General features: G+C 36.2%; 2 protein-coding genes across 3 annotated transcripts in view; one reads left to right on the top strand and one right to left on the bottom strand.

Moving 5' to 3' along the window:
• The window catches only part of CMSS1 (cms1 ribosomal small subunit homolog), a gene marked incomplete at both ends in the record, with an annotated part of 345,000 nt that overhangs the window by 246,085 nt on the left and 79,008 nt on the right, over positions 1 to 19,907 (bottom strand). The window lies entirely within an intron of this gene.
• The window catches only part of FILIP1L (filamin A interacting protein 1 like), a gene marked incomplete at both ends in the record, with an annotated part of 92,488 nt that overhangs the window by 4,738 nt on the left and 67,843 nt on the right, over positions 1 to 19,907 (top strand). For both annotated transcript variants that reach the window (XM_084232390.1, XM_084232391.1), the window contains one exon: positions 2,402 to 2,580. In XM_084232390.1, coding sequence (XP_084088516.1) covers positions 2,402 to 2,580 — 179 coding nt within the window. The remainder of the gene's footprint in view (positions 1 to 2,401; positions 2,581 to 19,907) is intronic.

Genomic DNA, 19,907 nt, shown 5'->3' with positions numbered 1-19,907 from the left:
CTTAATGATACCAGAAAATGACTGTGAAACCAACTTAATTTCCCTTTAGAGGACTGAAAAAATGTTAATAGCCTCTCCAAAACCACCTAACAAAAGACCCTGAATAGGTAAAGTAATCTTGAACAAAAAGAAGAAAAATGGAGGCATCATATTACTTGATTTTAAGTTGTATAGAAAAGCAATGGTAATTAAAACAGTATGGCATTAGAATAAAAATAGACACACAGGTCAATGTAACATAATGGAAAGCCCAGAAATAAATCCACACATTTATCAACACCCATTTTATGACAAAAAAAGTGGGTGTTGCTTTACGACATATCAGCAGAGAAAGGAAAATCTCTTTCAACAAATGGTGTTGGGAAAACTAAACAGTAACATTTAGAAGAAAAAACACTGGATCACTCTCCAACTACATACACAAAGAAAAGGGCAATCTTCCAACAGCCAATGGAAAGGAACAGTGATAACCAAAGCCATAGTGCAGGAAAAAAATCAAATTCAAAATTGGGAGGTCTATTACTCAGGAAATGTTAAAGCAAAGGTCATTATTCTTTTCTAAACATATATAAGCAACTGAAATCAAAAAGATAGAAATTCTCTCTGTTCTTCATTTCCTCTGACCATGGAGGAATCACTACAAATCCAACCCAACAGTACAATGTTGTGTTGTCTTCATCGTACCCAATGAGTTGGATTTATTAGGGGCTGGGGGAGGGGGCAGGATATGACACTGGGGAAGCAAGAAGCTTGTCATTGAACAGTAAACATAAAGAGGCATCTTTTCAATCTTTCCACCTGAAATGACTGAGGAGTTTTCCTGTTTCCTCTTCTGGATTTTATTCAATATGCAAGTGGGGATAGATATAAAAAAGGGGGAGGGCAATGGTTCTCCAATAGTGTCTTAATCCTGAATTATACACCACCTTTTGCTGTTTCTAATTGCTTCCTGAGTGTGTATCTTACCTTCCTAAAAAGAGTAGAGGCACCAAGACCTCAAACTTGTCTTGTATTTCCCATGGCAATTATCATAGTACTATTATACATGTAGTATAATAGTGGCACTAACTAGAGAAAATTGTATCACTAACTAGAATGTATCTTAGAAATCAGATTCAATCACTAAATATATAAATGAAGAACCTGAAGTACAGAATGGTTAAATGACTTGGCCAAGTTAACACACACAGTGGTGAGAAATGAAGGGAAGTCAGGAAGGATCAAGTCCATCATTTGTTCATTGGGAATGAGTAAAAGACTGAATTAGGAGCTACTGGCATATTTTCTAAGAGGTATTCTGAGCATGGAGAAATGAAGATACAAAATAAAACTTGGAGTATAAGCTAAAACATATTTAGAATTAGTAATCCATGTTTTGGGAGTGTCCCCTATACGAGGTCAATAATCAACGTTTTCCAGTTATTGCTGCTGACAAGTGTGAGCTGTTTAGTGGTCACAACAAATAGCGTGCAGTCAATCCAAGTCATCCTTTAAGAGTCATGGAATGTGACAGAAAGAAAACACATAGATCTAGGCATCTCATTGTTAGGAAGGAACAAACAATTCAGGAATGATCAGAGAAAGCTACAAAGAATGGGATAAATTTTGGTAAAAGGATAAAAAGGTTTCTAGGTCTCAACATTGAGAAAAGCAGTTGCAAAGCACCAGAATTTCCAGAGTCCAGCATGGCTGAAAGATGGGAAGATATGAATGAGGACGAGGTTGAATCTGTAAACATATACCAGATACCACTGAAAGTAAGGCACTCTGTTAGATGCTAAAAATTTTAGATATACAGGATGGAGGTTCTACCTTCAGGCTTCATTGTGCAGTAGGAGAGACAAACAGATAAATCAGGCACAGGATGATAACTTTATAATAAAGACATATTTAGGTCATGAAAATCAGAGTGGAATTGGAGTTTACAATTGGTCACATTCACACAGACACAGAATTAACAAGATTCCAAAAGACACAGGGCCCAAGAAGCAAACACTGATAGAGTAATAACATAGGAAGAGCTGGGGCAGGAGAGATCAGCTAGAACAGCCAAGAATCAAACATTGTGCAGGGATTCCCTCACTTTCCATCATTCCCCTGAAATGCTGTCTCTGGAGAAAGAAGTAGATATTAGGAAAGGGTTATGTAGCAGTAGAGACACCAATTATTCTCTAGGGAGAAAAATGATGACACTTGAAATTACTTTGTATTGAAATACATCAAAAAGCATCAATCAACAAAAGGAATATAAAAAATTAAGCAAGGGGATGAGAAATCTATTGCCGAATGAATTAGTTAAAACTTGTACATTTCTAAAAGAATGAAAGGTAGAAGTATTAATAATGACTTTCATTATGAATGATTTTTAGCTAACAGACTGTAAATGTATTTTCTTTTGTAGTTGGACAAAGTCATGGAAAAACATAGAGAATCGTATAGACGAATCCTGGAACAACTTTTAATGGTAGAAAAATCTCATAGGCAAACCATATTGGAATTGGAGGAAGAAAAAAGAAAGCATAAAGAATACATGCAGAAGAGTGATGAATTCATAAGCTTACTAAAACAGGAATGTGAAAGGTAAGAATGCTTTGGATAAGATGATGACCAGTTCTGCAAACTCCTACTAACCTCTCACTAAGTATGGGCTGGGCACTGCACCAAGGATACAGGGATACAAGGATGAATATGACATCTTTACATAACAGATACATAAGTATCTGTTCACAGAGATCCTAAGGTCTAGAGTGATGAAAGGGTATGTTTAAAGACAATATCAATACAATGCAAGAGTAGCCGGGTATAATAAGCGCTTTGGAAACATTAATACTTGGCACCTAACTCTGCAAAGGAGTGCCTTGTGAACGCTGCAGAGAGGAGACAAGGGAGGTCTAGTTAGTCCTTATGCAAACAAGTATAAATACTATATACAAGGTAGGAGCAAAAATAAGTGTCACATCTTAAGAGATAAGAAAACATTGTAGTACAGAAGGAACTCATGTTTTCCACATGGCTGCACTGGAGGATATAACTGTATGAGGAGAAGAGGAAAAGCTAGCCACAGTAGTTGAAATTTATACTGATTCTAGTGGCAAGAAGAAGCAAATGACAAATTGTGAGAAGGGGAATGCGTTCACTAGGGACACGTAAAGCACTACTGAGGCAACATGGATGAAAGAGGGGATGGACTCCATGTGTTCCAATGGCTATGAAGTTAAAAAGCATGGAAAGTAAACAAGAAATATTTCTAAGGTGTAGTCAACATGGTGACTAAAGAGACTGGAGAGTGGCGCAAGGAAAATCAGGAATTCTTGGCAAGCACCCTTGCTTATTTACCAAGGTACAGAATACAGGAATGGGCATAGCATTTTGTTGTTGCAGGATGTTGGTTGGAGAAGATAGTTCAAAAGGGATGGAGGACTGGAGATGAATCCTGTATTAGTCATGTTGAGTTGGATATCCCAGTATCCAGTGCAAAGAATTACATGCCGAAAAAAGACAATGTATGGTTAGAAATATAGGTCTGGAGATGTGGATTTATAGTTAGTGATAGCTATAGCTTTGGGTGTTGTGAGTGAGGGATAGTGGGGAGAGAGAATCCTGAGATGGTAATTCCTGAAGGCATCAATGCTTGGTAATTTTCCGGCGGGAAGGAGGTCAAGAAACCAGCAGGGAAAGAAAGAAAAGAAACTCAGTAAGGAAAGCCTTTTAAGAAAGATTGAGCAATTAAACAGCACCAAATAATACTGAAAAGGATGAGAAAATGTCCTAGGCTTTGGCAACAAGGAAGATACTGGGGAACTTAATGAGCCCTTTCAAGAAAACACTGAGGGCAGAGGCCAAATAGTGATGCTTTGAGGACTAATAGGACATGCGAACACAGCAGCTTAAAATGTGAACTAGTATTCTGAGAAGCTTGGCCGCAAAAAAGAAGAGATGGGTTGGTAAACATTTTATCACCATATGGAGAGCAGGTTTTTTATTTACCAACTCGCCATTCTGAATCACCTTAAAAGTATGTGTATCCATTTTAAATTGAAAGAACCCTCTCTATTGATACACAAAAGATATCAAATTTTTCTAATATCAAATTTTTACTGGATTTTCATTTCACTATTGTTATTCCATGTGTCTTTATTTTATGAGTTACTCAAAAGCTAATGATACTAGATTCTAACAACCACAGAAAATGCAGAAAATACAAATTTCACCTCCCTTTTCTAAAATACTAGTAGTCTTAACTGCTTTATTTAACTACTTACAATTTATATGCTACCTATGTAGCTGAAGTTACACAATAGCTAGGTTACACAATGGCAAAAATTTTGCTTCTTTTCAGTACACTTTATGGCAGACACTCTGCCAGGGAGCCAGAGAACCCAGAGCCCTGGTAACTAGTTTCTTTTTCCACAGTCATTAGGAGGTTTGTTTTCTACTCATTACAGAGAGGTGGGTCTCGTTGCCTTGCTCCTCACAGTCTTGAAATACCTTCTGACATATTAAAGGAGCACAGAAGCTTGGCATCAAGGCAAGATTTGACTCAGACATTACAATATAAGATTTGTTATTCAATGAGACAATGTTATATTAAATATTATTTCCAACCCCTGTGGTTTGGCACCCATAGCCTCATTTGGCCTCCACACTTGCTTGGCACTAACTTGCTAAATCCAGACACTTCCTTTCATCTCTCATTATTATGAACATTTATTGACCATGGTCAGAGTGTGGCCTGCCATAGAACAAAGAGGTACTGGCTGTCCCTGGCCAGAGGGCATACCACATAAACAGAGAAGGCAAAATGATATAGATTTAGGGTGGGAATGTGGAGAGCTGTTGGTGGTATAGTTCTAATATTCTGTTGTATCTCTGTTATCTTGTGGAAGAAATCTGCGGAGAGCTCTCCAGTAATACCGTAATGCTGGGAGGCAGATTATTTAACCCAAAAGAAAGCAAAGAGAAACAACACTGAGAAATGGGAACAAAAGATCAGTGGGAATAAAGGCCATGGGCTGGAGGAAAAGGAAAATGGTGGAATAAAGGTTAACTGTACACCATGAAAACTAGATATTAAAAATGGTGTTTCTACATGTATCAAAAGGGTTTAAGTGCACGAATTTAAAAAATCATATTTATTAATCTTAAGAGGACACAAAGCCATTTTGACCAGGAGGATAAAGAAAAGGAAAAAGCCACTACCAAAAAGTAGGAAAAAGTGACTGGAAAGATTCTTACTCCCTGTGCTGTCATTTCAGAAGATATGAGACTATTCACCTATTTCTGTTTGCCAAGGAACAGCTTCCAAATGAAACTGTCTAACTGTTAGAATGTTAAACCTATTCTCAGCTCACATGATAATTCTTCCCCTGCTTTGCCTATACAGCAACATGATTCCCAGTCTTGGCGCTGCTGGTGCATTGGCCCTCCCTCCTTCAGAAGGGAAAGTGGGCCTCACTGGGCGTAAGTGACACACACCTGTTTTAAGGCCATGTGCATCAAAGCATTAAATGCATGCCACAGAACAAAGCAGGATGTGGGGAAACTAATAATTTTAGGAAAATATACACTGAGGAGCTGCTGACACAAGAAAGTTGGACACAATTCATGGTCTCATTCTTAGATGACAACACAAGCCTTCACTGAGTCCTTCTAACCTTATTGAGAGTACTTCCTCTCAAGCACACAGCCATACCTCACAAAAGCAAGAATAACTTGTCCTAAGGGATGAAAGAATAATGGTTACTTCCTTCCTCAAACAAAGTGATATAAGACACTCCCAAATCAGTGACCTTTAGTACAGACAAAGAAAGAAAGATAACCCCCTCACCCCCTATAAAAGGGGGTTGGGTGAGGACAGCTACAAAGGATTATCTGAAACTTTGAAAAACACTGTGAAAGTTTAGTGCTGGTGTTTTAAATATTGGATACTGACTACTTGAAAATAAAAATTAAGAAATATATAATTAAGGTAATTCATGAGATCTTAGAGGATTTAATAATGGATTTCAAATTAAGGCTCAATTTTTGTGTTTTATGTGGAAAACCCTAAAGGAGAATGATGTCACATATTGAGTTTAGGCCAAAATGTTTGCCAAGTGATGTCGTTACTGTGATCAGTAAATGATTGGCTTTCCCACTGAGGGGAGGTGGGGGTAGGGATCAGCTCAGAAAACCCTGCTCCCAAGCATGTTAGTGTAAAGTTTCCTTCACTGTAATCTGTGTGGTTTGGTCTGTCCATAAGGCAATATTAAACTCACATTTCATGACAGCTTTCTGTTCGCTGACCAGCTCCAATGTGTGGATATGTGTGTCACTGATGACCTGAATTATATACTTGGCCAAATTACAAGTAGAGTCTATGTGAAAGGTTTTATACAAAAGCAATGCCAATAATTTTTGGCCTTTCTGGATGGCGTCACAGGAAAGCCAAAACAAAAGCAAAAATCACTTTTAGTCAGTGCAATTTTGCAAATGTTTCCCATAAAAGAAATGCCAATTCTGTCTGTATTTTCAAAAAGGCTTGCAATTTTTTTTTCTTTTTCAGTTTCAATGGGGAAGAAGGTTTTGAAGAAAAAAAGAGTTGCCTTTTTTTGAAATCATGCATTCTTTTTTAGAATACTAAAACAAACCATGCTTACTAACCATATATACTACTGCATTTTTGGCCTTGAAATAACCTCTAAAGTGGGAAATAAAAATTGTTATGGCAACTCTGTATGAAAATGTGGCTTCAACCATGGATTTTTAAAAAGCCTTAAATTACTGTTCATAGTATCTTGGCCAAGTAGGTTAGCACTGATACTCCAATTTTATAAAGCTAAAGTTCAAATGGTAACTTTACTCAAAAGCCACATAGTGAGGAAGGACTCCTAAGTAGAATTAATTTTTTGTTCCTGTCTGCGTAGATGTGAGTAGATAGAGCAATGGCAAAGGGGACAGCAGTATCTTAGATGAAAGTCTATCAGGGACTTGGCTTCAAGAGTTGTTACCTTGATCACACCTTGGGTGGTCCTTTGTTGTTCCGGTTTTGGTAAAGAATAAAAGCACTTCTACCTCTCCATCTGGGTGAAGCCACTTCATAAAGAAAGAGTCCCATTATGGACTCTTCTCTACTATCATGGGTCTATTTTCCAGATTAGCATCAGACAAAGCGACTAAACACTAAGCCATATTGATTTTTCTGTTAATTGAGTATACTAAACTAATTTCAAAGGCTTCTCTCCAAACCATCAAATCTTTTTTGAGCTTTGTGTACACCTTGAAATACATATGAATGAGGGTTTTAACTTATCTAATTTCTTAGTCAGTTTAACTAGTTAGCTAATTAGTACTGCCTGCCATTTGTTTATTCACTTAAAAAAAAAAACACCCAATTAATAAATACCTGCTACATGGAAGGTCTTATGTTAGATACTAGGTGAAGGAGGTAAACATATTCTCTATTTATATGAAATCCCAAATAACTTGTGAATTTTTATAAAACAGAGATATTTCACTGCAGACTTTAAGACTTAGTTTCTGAATCACTATGAAAACATGATGGGTAGGAAAAAAGGCAACATTATGGTAAAAAGAGAAATGCTCATGAAAATGTTACATTTTTAATCAATAAACACATTAAAGTATCTTACAACTATTGCCATTAGGATTTTCAGTTTCTTTGGTCTTAATCTCAGCTTTTAAGCATATCTGACAAAGTATAACATAGTGGGTATAATATTTTTAAAAATAAACTAAGTTGAATTTTTAAAAAAATCATATTTGGAAAGCCAGCAGTTTTAAATTTCATGCACACAAAACTATTGTTGGATACATTGTACTCAAATGCAATCATTTCCTTTTAGTTTTCTGGCAGGGAGCTAAATGTATTACATATTCTTGAGACTATGTCTTGCAAGAAGTGAAATGCATGCCAGGTCTCCATTTGACCTTTGTCATGGTATCTAGTTCCTAGTCAGAACAAAATGGAGACCCACCACAAAAACATACTTTGGCATTGTAATTTTATATACAATCACAGTGTGATCAGCCTAACTTTGACACCCCCCAAACCTAACACAGAATCTAGGCAGGGATGCAGAGATTAATTACTTCAGGAAGGTACCAAAAGCCATTTAGGACCATGCATTTAACTTTCAGTAGATGCCACAGAACCATAACCAGTAGCTGTATGACTTAGCAATTGCCATACACCACCACTTAATTAAAGAGGTCAAAATATGGGTATAGTAATGGCACTATTTGATTGCTTTTTTCATTCCAGAAAGCTGAGTTAAATTACAAATAATTCTGAGGGTGTATTTTGATGTACAATAATTTGGGGATTAATTGCTAACAAAAGAATAATACAGATGTTAAAAAATAGTTTAAAAGAAACATACAAGCACAGTGAGAGATGAACCAGAAACTTTAAGGAGATGCTTGATCTGCAGACCAGATCTGCAACTGGTGTGTAACTTTGGATAAATTAAATTTCTCCAATCTTTTGAATAAAATAAATGTGACCAGCTATAATTTAAACATCACTTTCAGATCTAAAAATCTGTGATTATGTAATTGTTATAAATAAGTATCTTTTACTTCAAGCCTATGATTCTAATCCACACACTGCGAGCATGACAGCACTTCCATCACCAATTTCAAGTCCAAGTCTGTCTTTCTATTCTTCCGGTAAATTTAGGTACAGTCTCCTGCTTTTGGGGATTGAGGCACCACCAAATCTTGCTGTTAAACAGTAGCAGAGTCAGACCAGAAATTAGCTTCCCTGATAACATATAGGTTGTGATTCTCCCTAGAACTACCCTTCAACTAGAGGTTGAAGACTTGTGCTTGGTGTTTTGGGAGGTCCAGAAGAAATTTAAGATACAAATATTATCTGAAAAGACAAGTACCTCATAAAATAATCTCTAGATGATTCAAAAAAAGATTCTGTAGTACTGTCACTGTTGTTACAACACTGTGGAAGGTCAGCAAAAGAGAGATGATGGTCAAAAATTATGAACCAGCCAACACAGACCTAGAAGAAGGCAGAAAATACAGTAAGCACTGGATAAATATATATATATGTGTGTGTGTGTATATATATATATATATAACTATATATATATATTGTTATATATATATATATATAACAATCCTACAAAACAGGAAGCCAAGGACTGATGTGGAAAGGTTACCTCAAACTTGTTTTATCTGAACTATAAAATACAAAGAGCAAGAAGCCATTAAACCATATCAATTGGAAAGTTTTGACTTATAAATGGAAATCAAGGTGGAACATTAGAATTTATCCTGAATTTCATCCTGAATTTAAAACCTCCAGATAAGCTTTCCTAACAAGTGTATTCTTCTCTCAGATGAAAAGATGAAGCTAAATAGCTTGGCCAGCCATAGGGTGGAGATGACTGACACAAATGATGAGTGAACGAGATGAAAATCTCACTGAATGGAAAGGCCTTTTCTTCCAAAGATACAGGATATTGGAGTTAATGCAGATTATGGAGTTAGAATAGCAAGGTTTTAAACCATGACCCCATGCTCTTATTTGGTCCCTAGCTATTTATATTAATTTCTATAAGTCTCAGTTTCACCATCTGTGAAAAAAAATATGATATGCACAGGAAGCACTCAGTAAGCATTAGCAGCTTTCTTCAAATTTGCCTTTTTTTCAAAGTACTTTTTTTACATTCTCATGTGAAACCTTTGGGCATTTTCTGGATTGCAAATAAGACATTTCATTAGACTCTACTCTGAGTGCTAAGGATGTGAAAAAGAATAACAGCTTTCAATGGGCATACCATTTAGTGTAGGAGAAAGACACAAAAACAAGTAAAGGCAATGTTATATTACAGGTACAAGGCAACAGAGAATAGAGGAGGAAAAATGAGTGGGGGGATCATTCATTGGGCCTGGCTATATCTTATTTTCTTCAGACTAGGGGTATTACTCAATGTCCTAAGAACCTAGTACTATATCACTGTCACTTAGCACTATCGTGCTCAATTAACAAATTTTCTAGCCCACGGAGATCTGTCCTCTCACCCAAGACTTTTGGAAACCATTCTAAACAAGCAGAAATGTGAATATGATTACATTATGAAGAACACAGCCTACCACATATGCAAAATTAAGACTGACCCAATGTGATGGATTCTGAATACACCAAAAAGAGTCCACTGCTCTTCCAGCAGTGCTACTGCTACTGTAACAGGATCCCCGTATTAGTCACATCTTCTTGCCTAACGTGATTGTTTACCATCCAATGTTCCTACTATAAGGTGCAAGGGCAAGGGCTTAAATATGGCATGTTTTGTCCACAGTTCCTTTTGTAGGGCCAGAGCAGGAAGTATAATAATTATTTATTGAATGAGTAGCTCGAATACAGAAAATGGTGCCATATTTTAATCTATTATTTTCTATTAGTATCATATAAATTAACTTCTTAATTTTCTCACTTAGCCCAGTTTTGGAGAACGAGACATAAAACAGGTCAATTTTGACAGGGAAGTAGAATAAGTTTGGGGATTTGAGACTGCCCCAAAGAGTAGATACCTAGCAGGTTGTGTCCTTTTCAAGTCACTGGAGGGAAAGAACGATTCCAAACTAGGATTTTAAAGTTAAATTCACTACTAATAATTAAGAAGTTAAAGAAAACTCAATTCACACTTTGCACAATTTTTGTATACTACTTTTTTTCACTAACAAAAACATAATGAATATTTTCCTAAACCACCATTTCTCTACACCAACAGTTTTTAAATACTATTGTGTCATACAGATGTAATCTTTTTTTGACAAATCCCCTACTGTAGGCATTTAGATTCCTTTAATTTTCTCACTCTTATAAAGAACACTATGATGAATAGTCTCATATTTTAGTTAATTTTTACACCTTCCTTATTGTTGCCTTAGAATAAATTCTTAGATTTAGAATAGCTGGGTCAAAAGTTTAAGGATTTTGAAACCTGTAGCCAAATTGTGCTGTGTAACTAGACTATATACCATAACTAACATTGAAGGAGTATATCCATTTCTTCATAATTTTGTCTGGGACTAAATGTGATTCTTATTTCATTCTAAGCATGGTATGATATTGAAAAGTATAAAGTAAGTATTAATAACATGAATCAGACTTCCCCACTGACTTGGGCTTTGATTTTAGAGATGTATTACTTCTGAAGAATAAAATTCTAACATATCAAAAACAATATTTTCTTCAAAGAGTATTTTGCCCATGTCAGTATAATTTAATGTTATTTCTTTTCCATCTAATTCAACTTTCATGGCCTAGAATCATTGGTTCTGTTGCTCCTTCTCTAAAAGGTTAGAAGTTTCCTCCCTTCAGATATTCCTTCACCAATCCTTAGCATCCAGATTAGGACCCTATCTGTTCACCTATTCCATCACATGATGAATTAGTTCACAACACTAAGAGTACTGGTCTTACATGGTCCTGACAAGTTAGATTTGCTTAGTACTGAGGAACCTAATATTCACTTTGTCAAACTCCCCCTCTGAAAGTTCAGTTGGTTTGGGTGTGTGAGAATCCCATACCAATTTCTGCGATTTATTTCAATTTCTGCTCACCAATTCTGGATTCCTTACATTTCCCCCCAATTCATCATCCGCATACATTTATGCCCATAGCATTTTGCCACTTATTTCCTAAAGCAGCAATGAAATATCTGAGATGTCTAGTGAACAGCTAATTTATATCTTCAGAAAATATTTCAAAACAATTAGGATTCATCAGGCTGAGGAGTATGTGTGTTTTTGTTTTTGTTTTTTTAAATATTACTAATTCATTCTGTCATGCATTTTTGGTCCTGGGTACATGACATTCAAGTCATTTCATTTCATAACAAACATTGAAATATATGTAAGTAAAGGGAAAATGTGGAAAAGGAGATACTCGCATGTGGTTGTCACAACACTAGTAAATATTTCCTTCAAAGATGTCAGGGAAGTTTCAAAATCGAGTATTTGCCAGCAGTACCAGCAGTAAAGCCCAAATATAAGTTGGTGATTATAAAGAAAGGACATTTCTCTGTGGGGCACATCTGTCATTTGCTTTATGTCAAATTATTTCCTATTCTAAACAGATTTGTTGATTAAGCAAAACTCTAGCTAACACTCTAGTCAAGAGTGCTCCAGCTGTTCTATAGTCATACTTTCAAACATGATAGCATTAAACCATTAGGACAGTATTTAGGTTAAATAAATGGTCTTTTCATGTGTTTAGTTGTGGAAACACAGATGTAGAACGCCCATGGCTTCATTATGTGGAATTCAGTGCCTTATTCTCACCATTGCTTTGAGAGCTAACACCTTTATCAATAAAGTAAGAGGCACAAAATAATAAAAATATTGTTATTCAATAATAACAAAACAAAGCAAATCTGATAAAACTTCATCCCAAGAAACCTCTGGATGGCAGAAAATCTTTTCTAGATTGGAAGTTTTATCTTGAAACAAGCCATCCTGTCTCCTCTGAAGAGGCCTGTATTTTTTTTTTTCAGACTGACTTTATTTTGTTTGTTAGGGAAACATGTAGGGCAGTCACTTAGTTACAATTTCCAGTTCCAGATAGAAACCTCTGGAATGAAAAATTTGTGTTTTTTTTCATAATGAACTTTTTTTGCACCATGGCTGAGCCCTCACAACCCAAGTCATGCAAGATGACCCAAAGAAAATGGTTAGGTTTTTTTGGATTTCAGATATAACATGCCAGAATGGGGGTTAGGGGAGGGAAAAAGTACAAATATACAAATATACACATTTCTGATGCGCCCATATTCCAAAATATTTGAGAAATAATGTTAAAATTTTACTTTTGTTAAATGATGATAGCTGATGCAAATTTTCTCACAGATGCTATATTCATTAATAATTATTCTCATTTAAAATATATTTTAAATGTAAAGGAGATTGGGAATCTCAACCTCAAATGCCTTTCAGGGACCAGCGGGGTATAGCAAATGATAAAAGCAGGCTACATAATAGTTTTCCTTATGAAGATTCCTTAAAGACCATCTAGTTATATTACTGAAAAACTACTTCAATATCACTAAAAATTAAGAAACAGGTCTTATGTCACAAATGACCCAAAAATGAAGAAGCCAGACCTGAGGAATTCAGTTCTGGAGAACAGGATATGTAGTGACAAAAGCAGACAAATGCTCTTTGGAACCTATAAAGAAAATTTGTGCTGAAAGAAGGATAAAAAGCACTGGAAACCGGGCCTCCCCAGTGGCGCAGCGGTTGAGCGCTGGGTTGCGAAGCTGCCCGCAGCCTCTGCAGCGCCGGTTCGATCCCCGGCTGCTCCCCGGCCACCGGAGGAGGGTCCCGCATGGCGCGCAGACCTCTCCTGCCGCCCGCTGCTCCCCTCAGCAGTGTACTTCGGTCCTTCTGCCTGCTCTGCTTCCCACTCTGGCTCTGGTGAATTCTCTCACCCTCCCGCGCTTCTGACTGTACCCAGTGCTTGTATAAATAAATAAATAAATCTTTTAAAAAAAAAAAAAAGCACTGGAAACCAACACTAGGAAATGCAGGTGACACAGACAAGCCTGTTTATCATGACTTCTTGTCTCCTTCTCTTCACACCTTGTTTGTAAAATCCTCAAGAGCAGAGACATCTGTTTGTTTATCACTCTATCTCTAGTACCTAGCAGAGTGACCAATATGTATTTATAAAATAAATGAATGTATTAGTCTTTCCAAACACAGTCACTTATTTGAGCATAATTGGTAGCAGCAGCAGCTACAGAAACTTTAAGGATCTATTGGCTTTAGTAAAGACATTTCCCCAAAGGTTGCCTGTTCTTTGATGGCAAGAACAGAAATGAATTATTCTTTGCTTGTGTTTCTAAATGTTTTAAAACTGATTCACAGATATGAAGTTCTACCTTTCTATATACTGTTGAATGCATGCGAAGAAACATTTAAAGTCTTAAAATTTGAATATATATAATGAAATTTAAAAAAAAAAACAATGAAATAACAACATGGGTATAAAAAGTACAGAGGGAAAACTTATAAGTTAAAAGAAATTTAGACATTTCCATAAAGTGCAATGCATTGTCTTATTTAAATCTTGATTTGAAGACACTTTAATAGACAGGTGTGTGGGAGAAGGAGGAGCGGGGGAGATGATGAGGGAAATTTGAACACTTTCTGGGATATTTTAGGATACTCCTTAATATTAAGGTGTGCTAATGGTATTGTGTATCTAAAAAGAATCCTTATCTTTTAGAGATACTGTCTGAAAATATTTTTAAATGACCTGATAAGATGTCTGGAATTTGCTTGAAAATAATCTAGAGAGGGGAGTACAGTAAGAGGAGGAAAATAGTTTTCCCACTTTCTGCATTCTTGGCTGAGACCCCTCATAATAGAAGACACGTTAACAAAAGAAAAACAAACATATTTACCAACATGTATACATGGGAGGTAGCTAGGGAAATGAGCAACTCTTCAATGTGAACTAAGTTACAACTTCAAATATCATCTTAATGACAAAGGAAAGGTATGTTATAGGGAGTGGGGAAGTTATTGAAGTTACCAGGAAAAGCAAGGGTAAGGTTTGTTATATACACTTAAATGGGTTTTCTTCACTGATAAGATTCTCTGTGATTTAGTCATCCTTCTCTTCCTGGTATTTAGATGGAGACACCCTTACAAAGAGGCATATTATGCTGCCCTACAGCAGGATGGTACAGAAGATAATGTATAATCCTACAAGTCTCCAAAATGGAGTAAAACCTAAGTTTTGCTTTTTAGGAAAGAAAAGCTTAGTTGTTATCTTAAAACTTTATAAGAAAGGCCATTTAATGCCAGATTATACTCACAAACCAAAGGATAGGGACTTGGAAGTAAGTTAATGGGGATATCCTATAGGAAAGTGACCAAAGGCAAATGATTATTTGCTTGGAAAAAAGGGAGAAAGGGCTTTTTTATTCTATATGAACCAAATGAAAATTGGGGCTATCTGTCATCCATTCATTCACTCCTTTTTTTTAATTTAAATATTTTATTTTCTATAATTCTTACATCTTTTTCATCTTTGCACAATGTATGCATTTTAATTTTGGCTATATTCCCCATACAATTGCACTCCTCCCCTTATTTTGACTCTAGTCCTTCCTCCCCCCCCACCCCTAGTGTGTCTCTGGTTTATAGTAGCTTGTTGATTTTGATTTTCACTTTGTATTGATTAGTCTTTTTCCTGGTCTCTTATTTAGGTTTTCTAAATTCCTGCTATGAGTGAGACCATCTGGTATTTTTTCTTTTTCTTACTTTGATATCCATTTATGCTAACACTATTAATGGAGGTAGGAACTAGGGAGAAAGAGAGTAAGATATGGATCCTGTCTTCAAGGCCCTAGTAGAAAACTTTAAGTAGTATGAAGCGATTCATCGTGTATAAAGGAGACAGGGAAACTGTTAAGAGGAATGAATTAGTTCTGCATGGAAAGAATGAGAAGGCATTCCAGCAGGGAGCAGTTAGTTTAAAGGCTGAGTGAATTCTTATCAGGAAGAAATGAGGGGAAAGGTATTCCAGGAAGAGAATTGCACCCATAGGTACAAAGGAATGAAAAAGAGCACTTTGTAGAATTAAGTTTATGTTGAGGATAAATAAGTTAGGGCAAGGGTGTGTAGACACGGTGGGCCATTACATTGTGTTTCTTCTTTACCCTAAGAAGTTTGTCACGTAGAAAAATCTCAATCCAAAAGAACTAGACATAAGACCTGAAACCATAAAATATATAGAAGGAAATATAGGTGAAACACTACGTGATTTGCACATCAAAGACATCTTTACAGACACATCACCCAAAGCAGTGATAGTGAAGGCAAAGATAAACAGCTGGGACTACATCAAATTAAAGAGCTTTGGCACAGCAAAAGAGACAATAACAAAAACAAAGAGAAAACCCACCAACTGGGAGAACATTTTTGCACCCAACACTAATGATAAAGGACTGATCACAAAAATCTGCAAAGAGCTGATGAGACTCAACAACAACAAAGAAAATAATCCAGTCAAAAAATGGGCAGAAGAGTTAAAAAGAAACTTCTCTGAAGAGGAAATGCAAATGGCCAACAGGCATATGAAAAAATGTTCAACATCACTTGTCATCAGGGAAATGCAAATCAAAACTACCATGAGATACCATCTTACACCAGTGAGAATGGCACATATTAAAAAAACTAGCAACAACAAATGTTGGCGAGGGTGTGGAGAAAAAGGAACTCTTCTGCACTGTTGGTGGGAGTGCAAATTGGTCCAACCACTGTGGAAAGCTGTGTGGAGATTTCTGGACCTACTAAACATAGAGCTTCCATATGATCCAGCAACTCCACTCCTAGGTATTTACCCAAAGGACACAGAAACATCAATTCCAAAGAACACCTGCACCCCTATGTTTATAGCAGCACTGTTTACAATAGCTAAGCTTTGGAAACAACCCAAATGCCCAAAAATAGATGACTGGAGCAAGAAGATGTGGTACATATATACCATGGAATATTACTCAGCATTCAAAAAAGATAAACACATGCAATTTGCAGCAACATGGATGGCGCTGGAAGGGATCATGCTCAGCGAAATAAGCCAAAAAGAAAAAGAAAAATACCGGATGGTCTCACTCATAGCAGGAATCTAGAAAACTTAAATAAGGGACCAGGAAAATGAATATAAGAAAGTGAAAATCAAAATCAACAAAAAACTATGAACCAGAGACACTTTTAGGGGGGCGGGGGCGGGAGGGGAGGGATTGGGGTCAGAATGGGGGGGGCTGCAATTGTATGGGGAATATAACAATAAAATTTATAAAAAAAAAAAGAAAAATCTCAATCCATCATTGGTAATCAAGAGTGCCCACAGCGTAAACCAACTATTGTGTTAGTGTGCCAGAGTCACATTTGGAAAGAACATCATAATAATAATAATAATAATACAACCAGAAAACTACTATTATAAGCAAAACAATCAAAAGAGGGCAACACTCTTCAGATATAAATTCCAAGTTACCCATTTACTGTTCAATTTCCTGACAAAAACTTACTTTACAGTAAAATGGGACTGGAGAAGTACATTTCCATTTGGCTAAAGTAAATGGAAAAATAAATCTCATTCCATCCTAAATCCCAGAAAGGGAGGTGTGGTTGTATAATATGCTATCTAATCCCTCTTGCCTGGCCTAAAATTAGCTAATTGCAGCAACATGTGAACAAATGGCAATGAGATAAAACTAACTGGAAAAGAGAAAGGAACAGAGGCATCTATTTTTTTAAACTGTATCCAAGCTCTGCCAAGAAGACATTCCAATCTTCATCCCTTTCATCCTTGAAAAGAACTAATCAGCTAGACTTGCATAGAGAATATCACAGTCTTTGGCCACCTTTTGAATTTGGCCCCAAATTTGTTGAGCAACTTTAATTTAAAAAAAAAAAATCTTGATAAAGAAATAACTTGAATTTTGTGCTGATGTTTCCATCTGCAAAATGAACAGAAATATTCTTGCTATCTACTTTCTTGCAAAAGGGCTAATTGAGAATATGGGCAACTACTTGGGCACACACATGTGGTTCAAAAGTAAATATAAACCCAGGAAAATTTTTATTCACATGTAGGGATACTATTTAGAACTACAGAGCATTACATGTATCAATCCAAGGGTTAACCATCAATATTTTTCAGATTATCTTTAAAAATTATTTCCTTTAAGAATGGCAAGGAGGTGGAATATTACTCAGCATTCAAAAAAGATAAACACATGCAATTTGCAGCAACATGGATGGCGCTGGAAGGGATCATGCTCAGCGAAATAAGCCAAAAAGAAAAAGAAAAATACCGGATGGTCTCACTCATAGCAGGAATCTAGAAAACTTAAATAAGGGACCAGGAAAATGAATATAAGAAAGTGAAAATCAAAATCAACAAAAAACTATGAACCAGAGACACTTTTAGGGGGGCGGGGGCGGGAGGGGAGGGATTGGGGTCAGAATGGGGGGGCTGCAATTGTATGGGGAATATAACAATAAAATTTATAAAAAAAAAAAAAAGAAAAGAAAAAAAAAAAGAATGGCAAGGAGGTATTGAATTCAGTATTCTGTCTCTGCCACCTCACGCAGCACCTAACAACTGTGAAGACACGTGCATATTTACTTTGAAAGTTTGTAGTGATAGGAAGATTTATTAGAGAATTGAAATACTTCACTCTAAAAGCTCAAAGAACTCTGTTTTTGTTGCATTAGTCTAGCCAGGAGAATGCTGAATGTGTTTGAATTCTATCAGTCCACAGTATGAGTCAGCCTGTCTCAAACCGGTTTTCTAACCAGAAAACTGAGAAGTTTGATGACACATTTAGGTAAACATACTCACTGGCTGAAGTTATTTAAAATTTTATAGCCTTTTAATCGTCTTTAAGTCTCTGAAATCCATACAGTCTTTTAGACAAGATTTAAGTTCATGAGTCCAATAGTAGAAATTATACATAAACCAACTCTGTTAAGAATTCCATGGGTTTTGGTTAACTAAAACTATTGAATATTTAAAAGAGCAATGAGAGTAACCTAACCCCAAAGTGAAGCCCTTAACTGTTAACTAATCAATATTATTTCTAATTAAAATACCAGCTCTAAATATGCTTCTGTATCAAAGGAATTGAACTTTCTTATCCATTCTGGTCAGATGACAATTTTTTTTTCTGTTGTTGTTTTTGTTGACAATGATAAATGATCTCTCACTGTGAAAGGGTCACTAAAGTAAAAGAGTTGTAGACCATGACTCTCATCACCTACTCTCCAGGCAATGTGAGAATTCAATAAACAGTTGAATGCAAACTGAATCAAAATGTGATTAAACATAAGTCGAAATTATCTAAATTAATTAGAACTGATATCAACTGTAAGTTACTACAAGAGTGAGCTAAAATTTGCAGTGAATTTTTTAATCCATGTAGATAAAACTCTTAACACACAGACACAAAGATTATATATTCCTAGCTTGACACTCAATCCTTAGCTATGTTATCACTTCATTCCGTAAATAAGACTCTTAAGGTGATTCCATCCATTCTCTTGCCGTGGAGACTTTCTGAGTTACTTAGAAGAAATCTTGCGCTTGCCAGGAAAGTGGTTTGCCTTCAAAATTTAACTTTTCATTATTCACTACTACCTTTGGGAGTAAATTCCTAACAAATAACTAAGGTACAAGGAGTGGCTGTAGAAACCTTCCGAAGTTATGCCTCTCCCACTCCTAGTCCCTCCCTCCTGCCCTAAGGGGTTCCACATCACTCCTTCACTCATCCATGAACACACACACACACACACACACACCCTCAAAACTCAGTTTTCCTTGGAGATAGCATCAGCAAACCCCAGGTTCACAGTACCTATGCTCTATTCTCTTTTTGATATTGACTAGATAATTTTATGAGAGGCAGGAATTTGAAATGTAGGGTAGTCTGCATTTCTCTCACCCACAACCTCAGCTTCCAGACCCTAAATTATGACATTAACTATTTAGTTGTTTGAAAATGCTGCAATAGAACAATCAAGTTTTATATTTTCTAGGTAATCATCTCTTTGTAATACTCCCTTACACACACACACACACACACACACACACAGATTATCTCATTTACCCCTCATAATAATCTTTTTCAAGTAGATAGATACTGCTATTGTCCAAATAATATTGAAATAATCAACTAAAGATAAAAACACTATGCAACTTTCACAAAATTAAATTGGTAGTCATTGTAGAGATTAGGACACTCTGGTCTATTTGATTCCCAAACCATTTTTTCTTAACCATTCTACACTTGTGGTTCCGAAACCTAAGTAAGCTATTGTCAGAGTTGTCAAGGGAACGATATAAAATTAAAGCTTTCTGGGCCTAA

The sequence above is a fragment of the Talpa europaea genome, assembly GCF_964194135.1.
Source record: "Talpa europaea genome assembly, chromosome: 4".
NCBI lineage: Eukaryota > Metazoa > Chordata > Mammalia > Eulipotyphla > Talpidae > Talpa > Talpa europaea.
The sequence above is the reverse complement of the archived record's forward strand: the minus strand, read 5'-3'. Positions and strand labels throughout refer to the sequence as shown.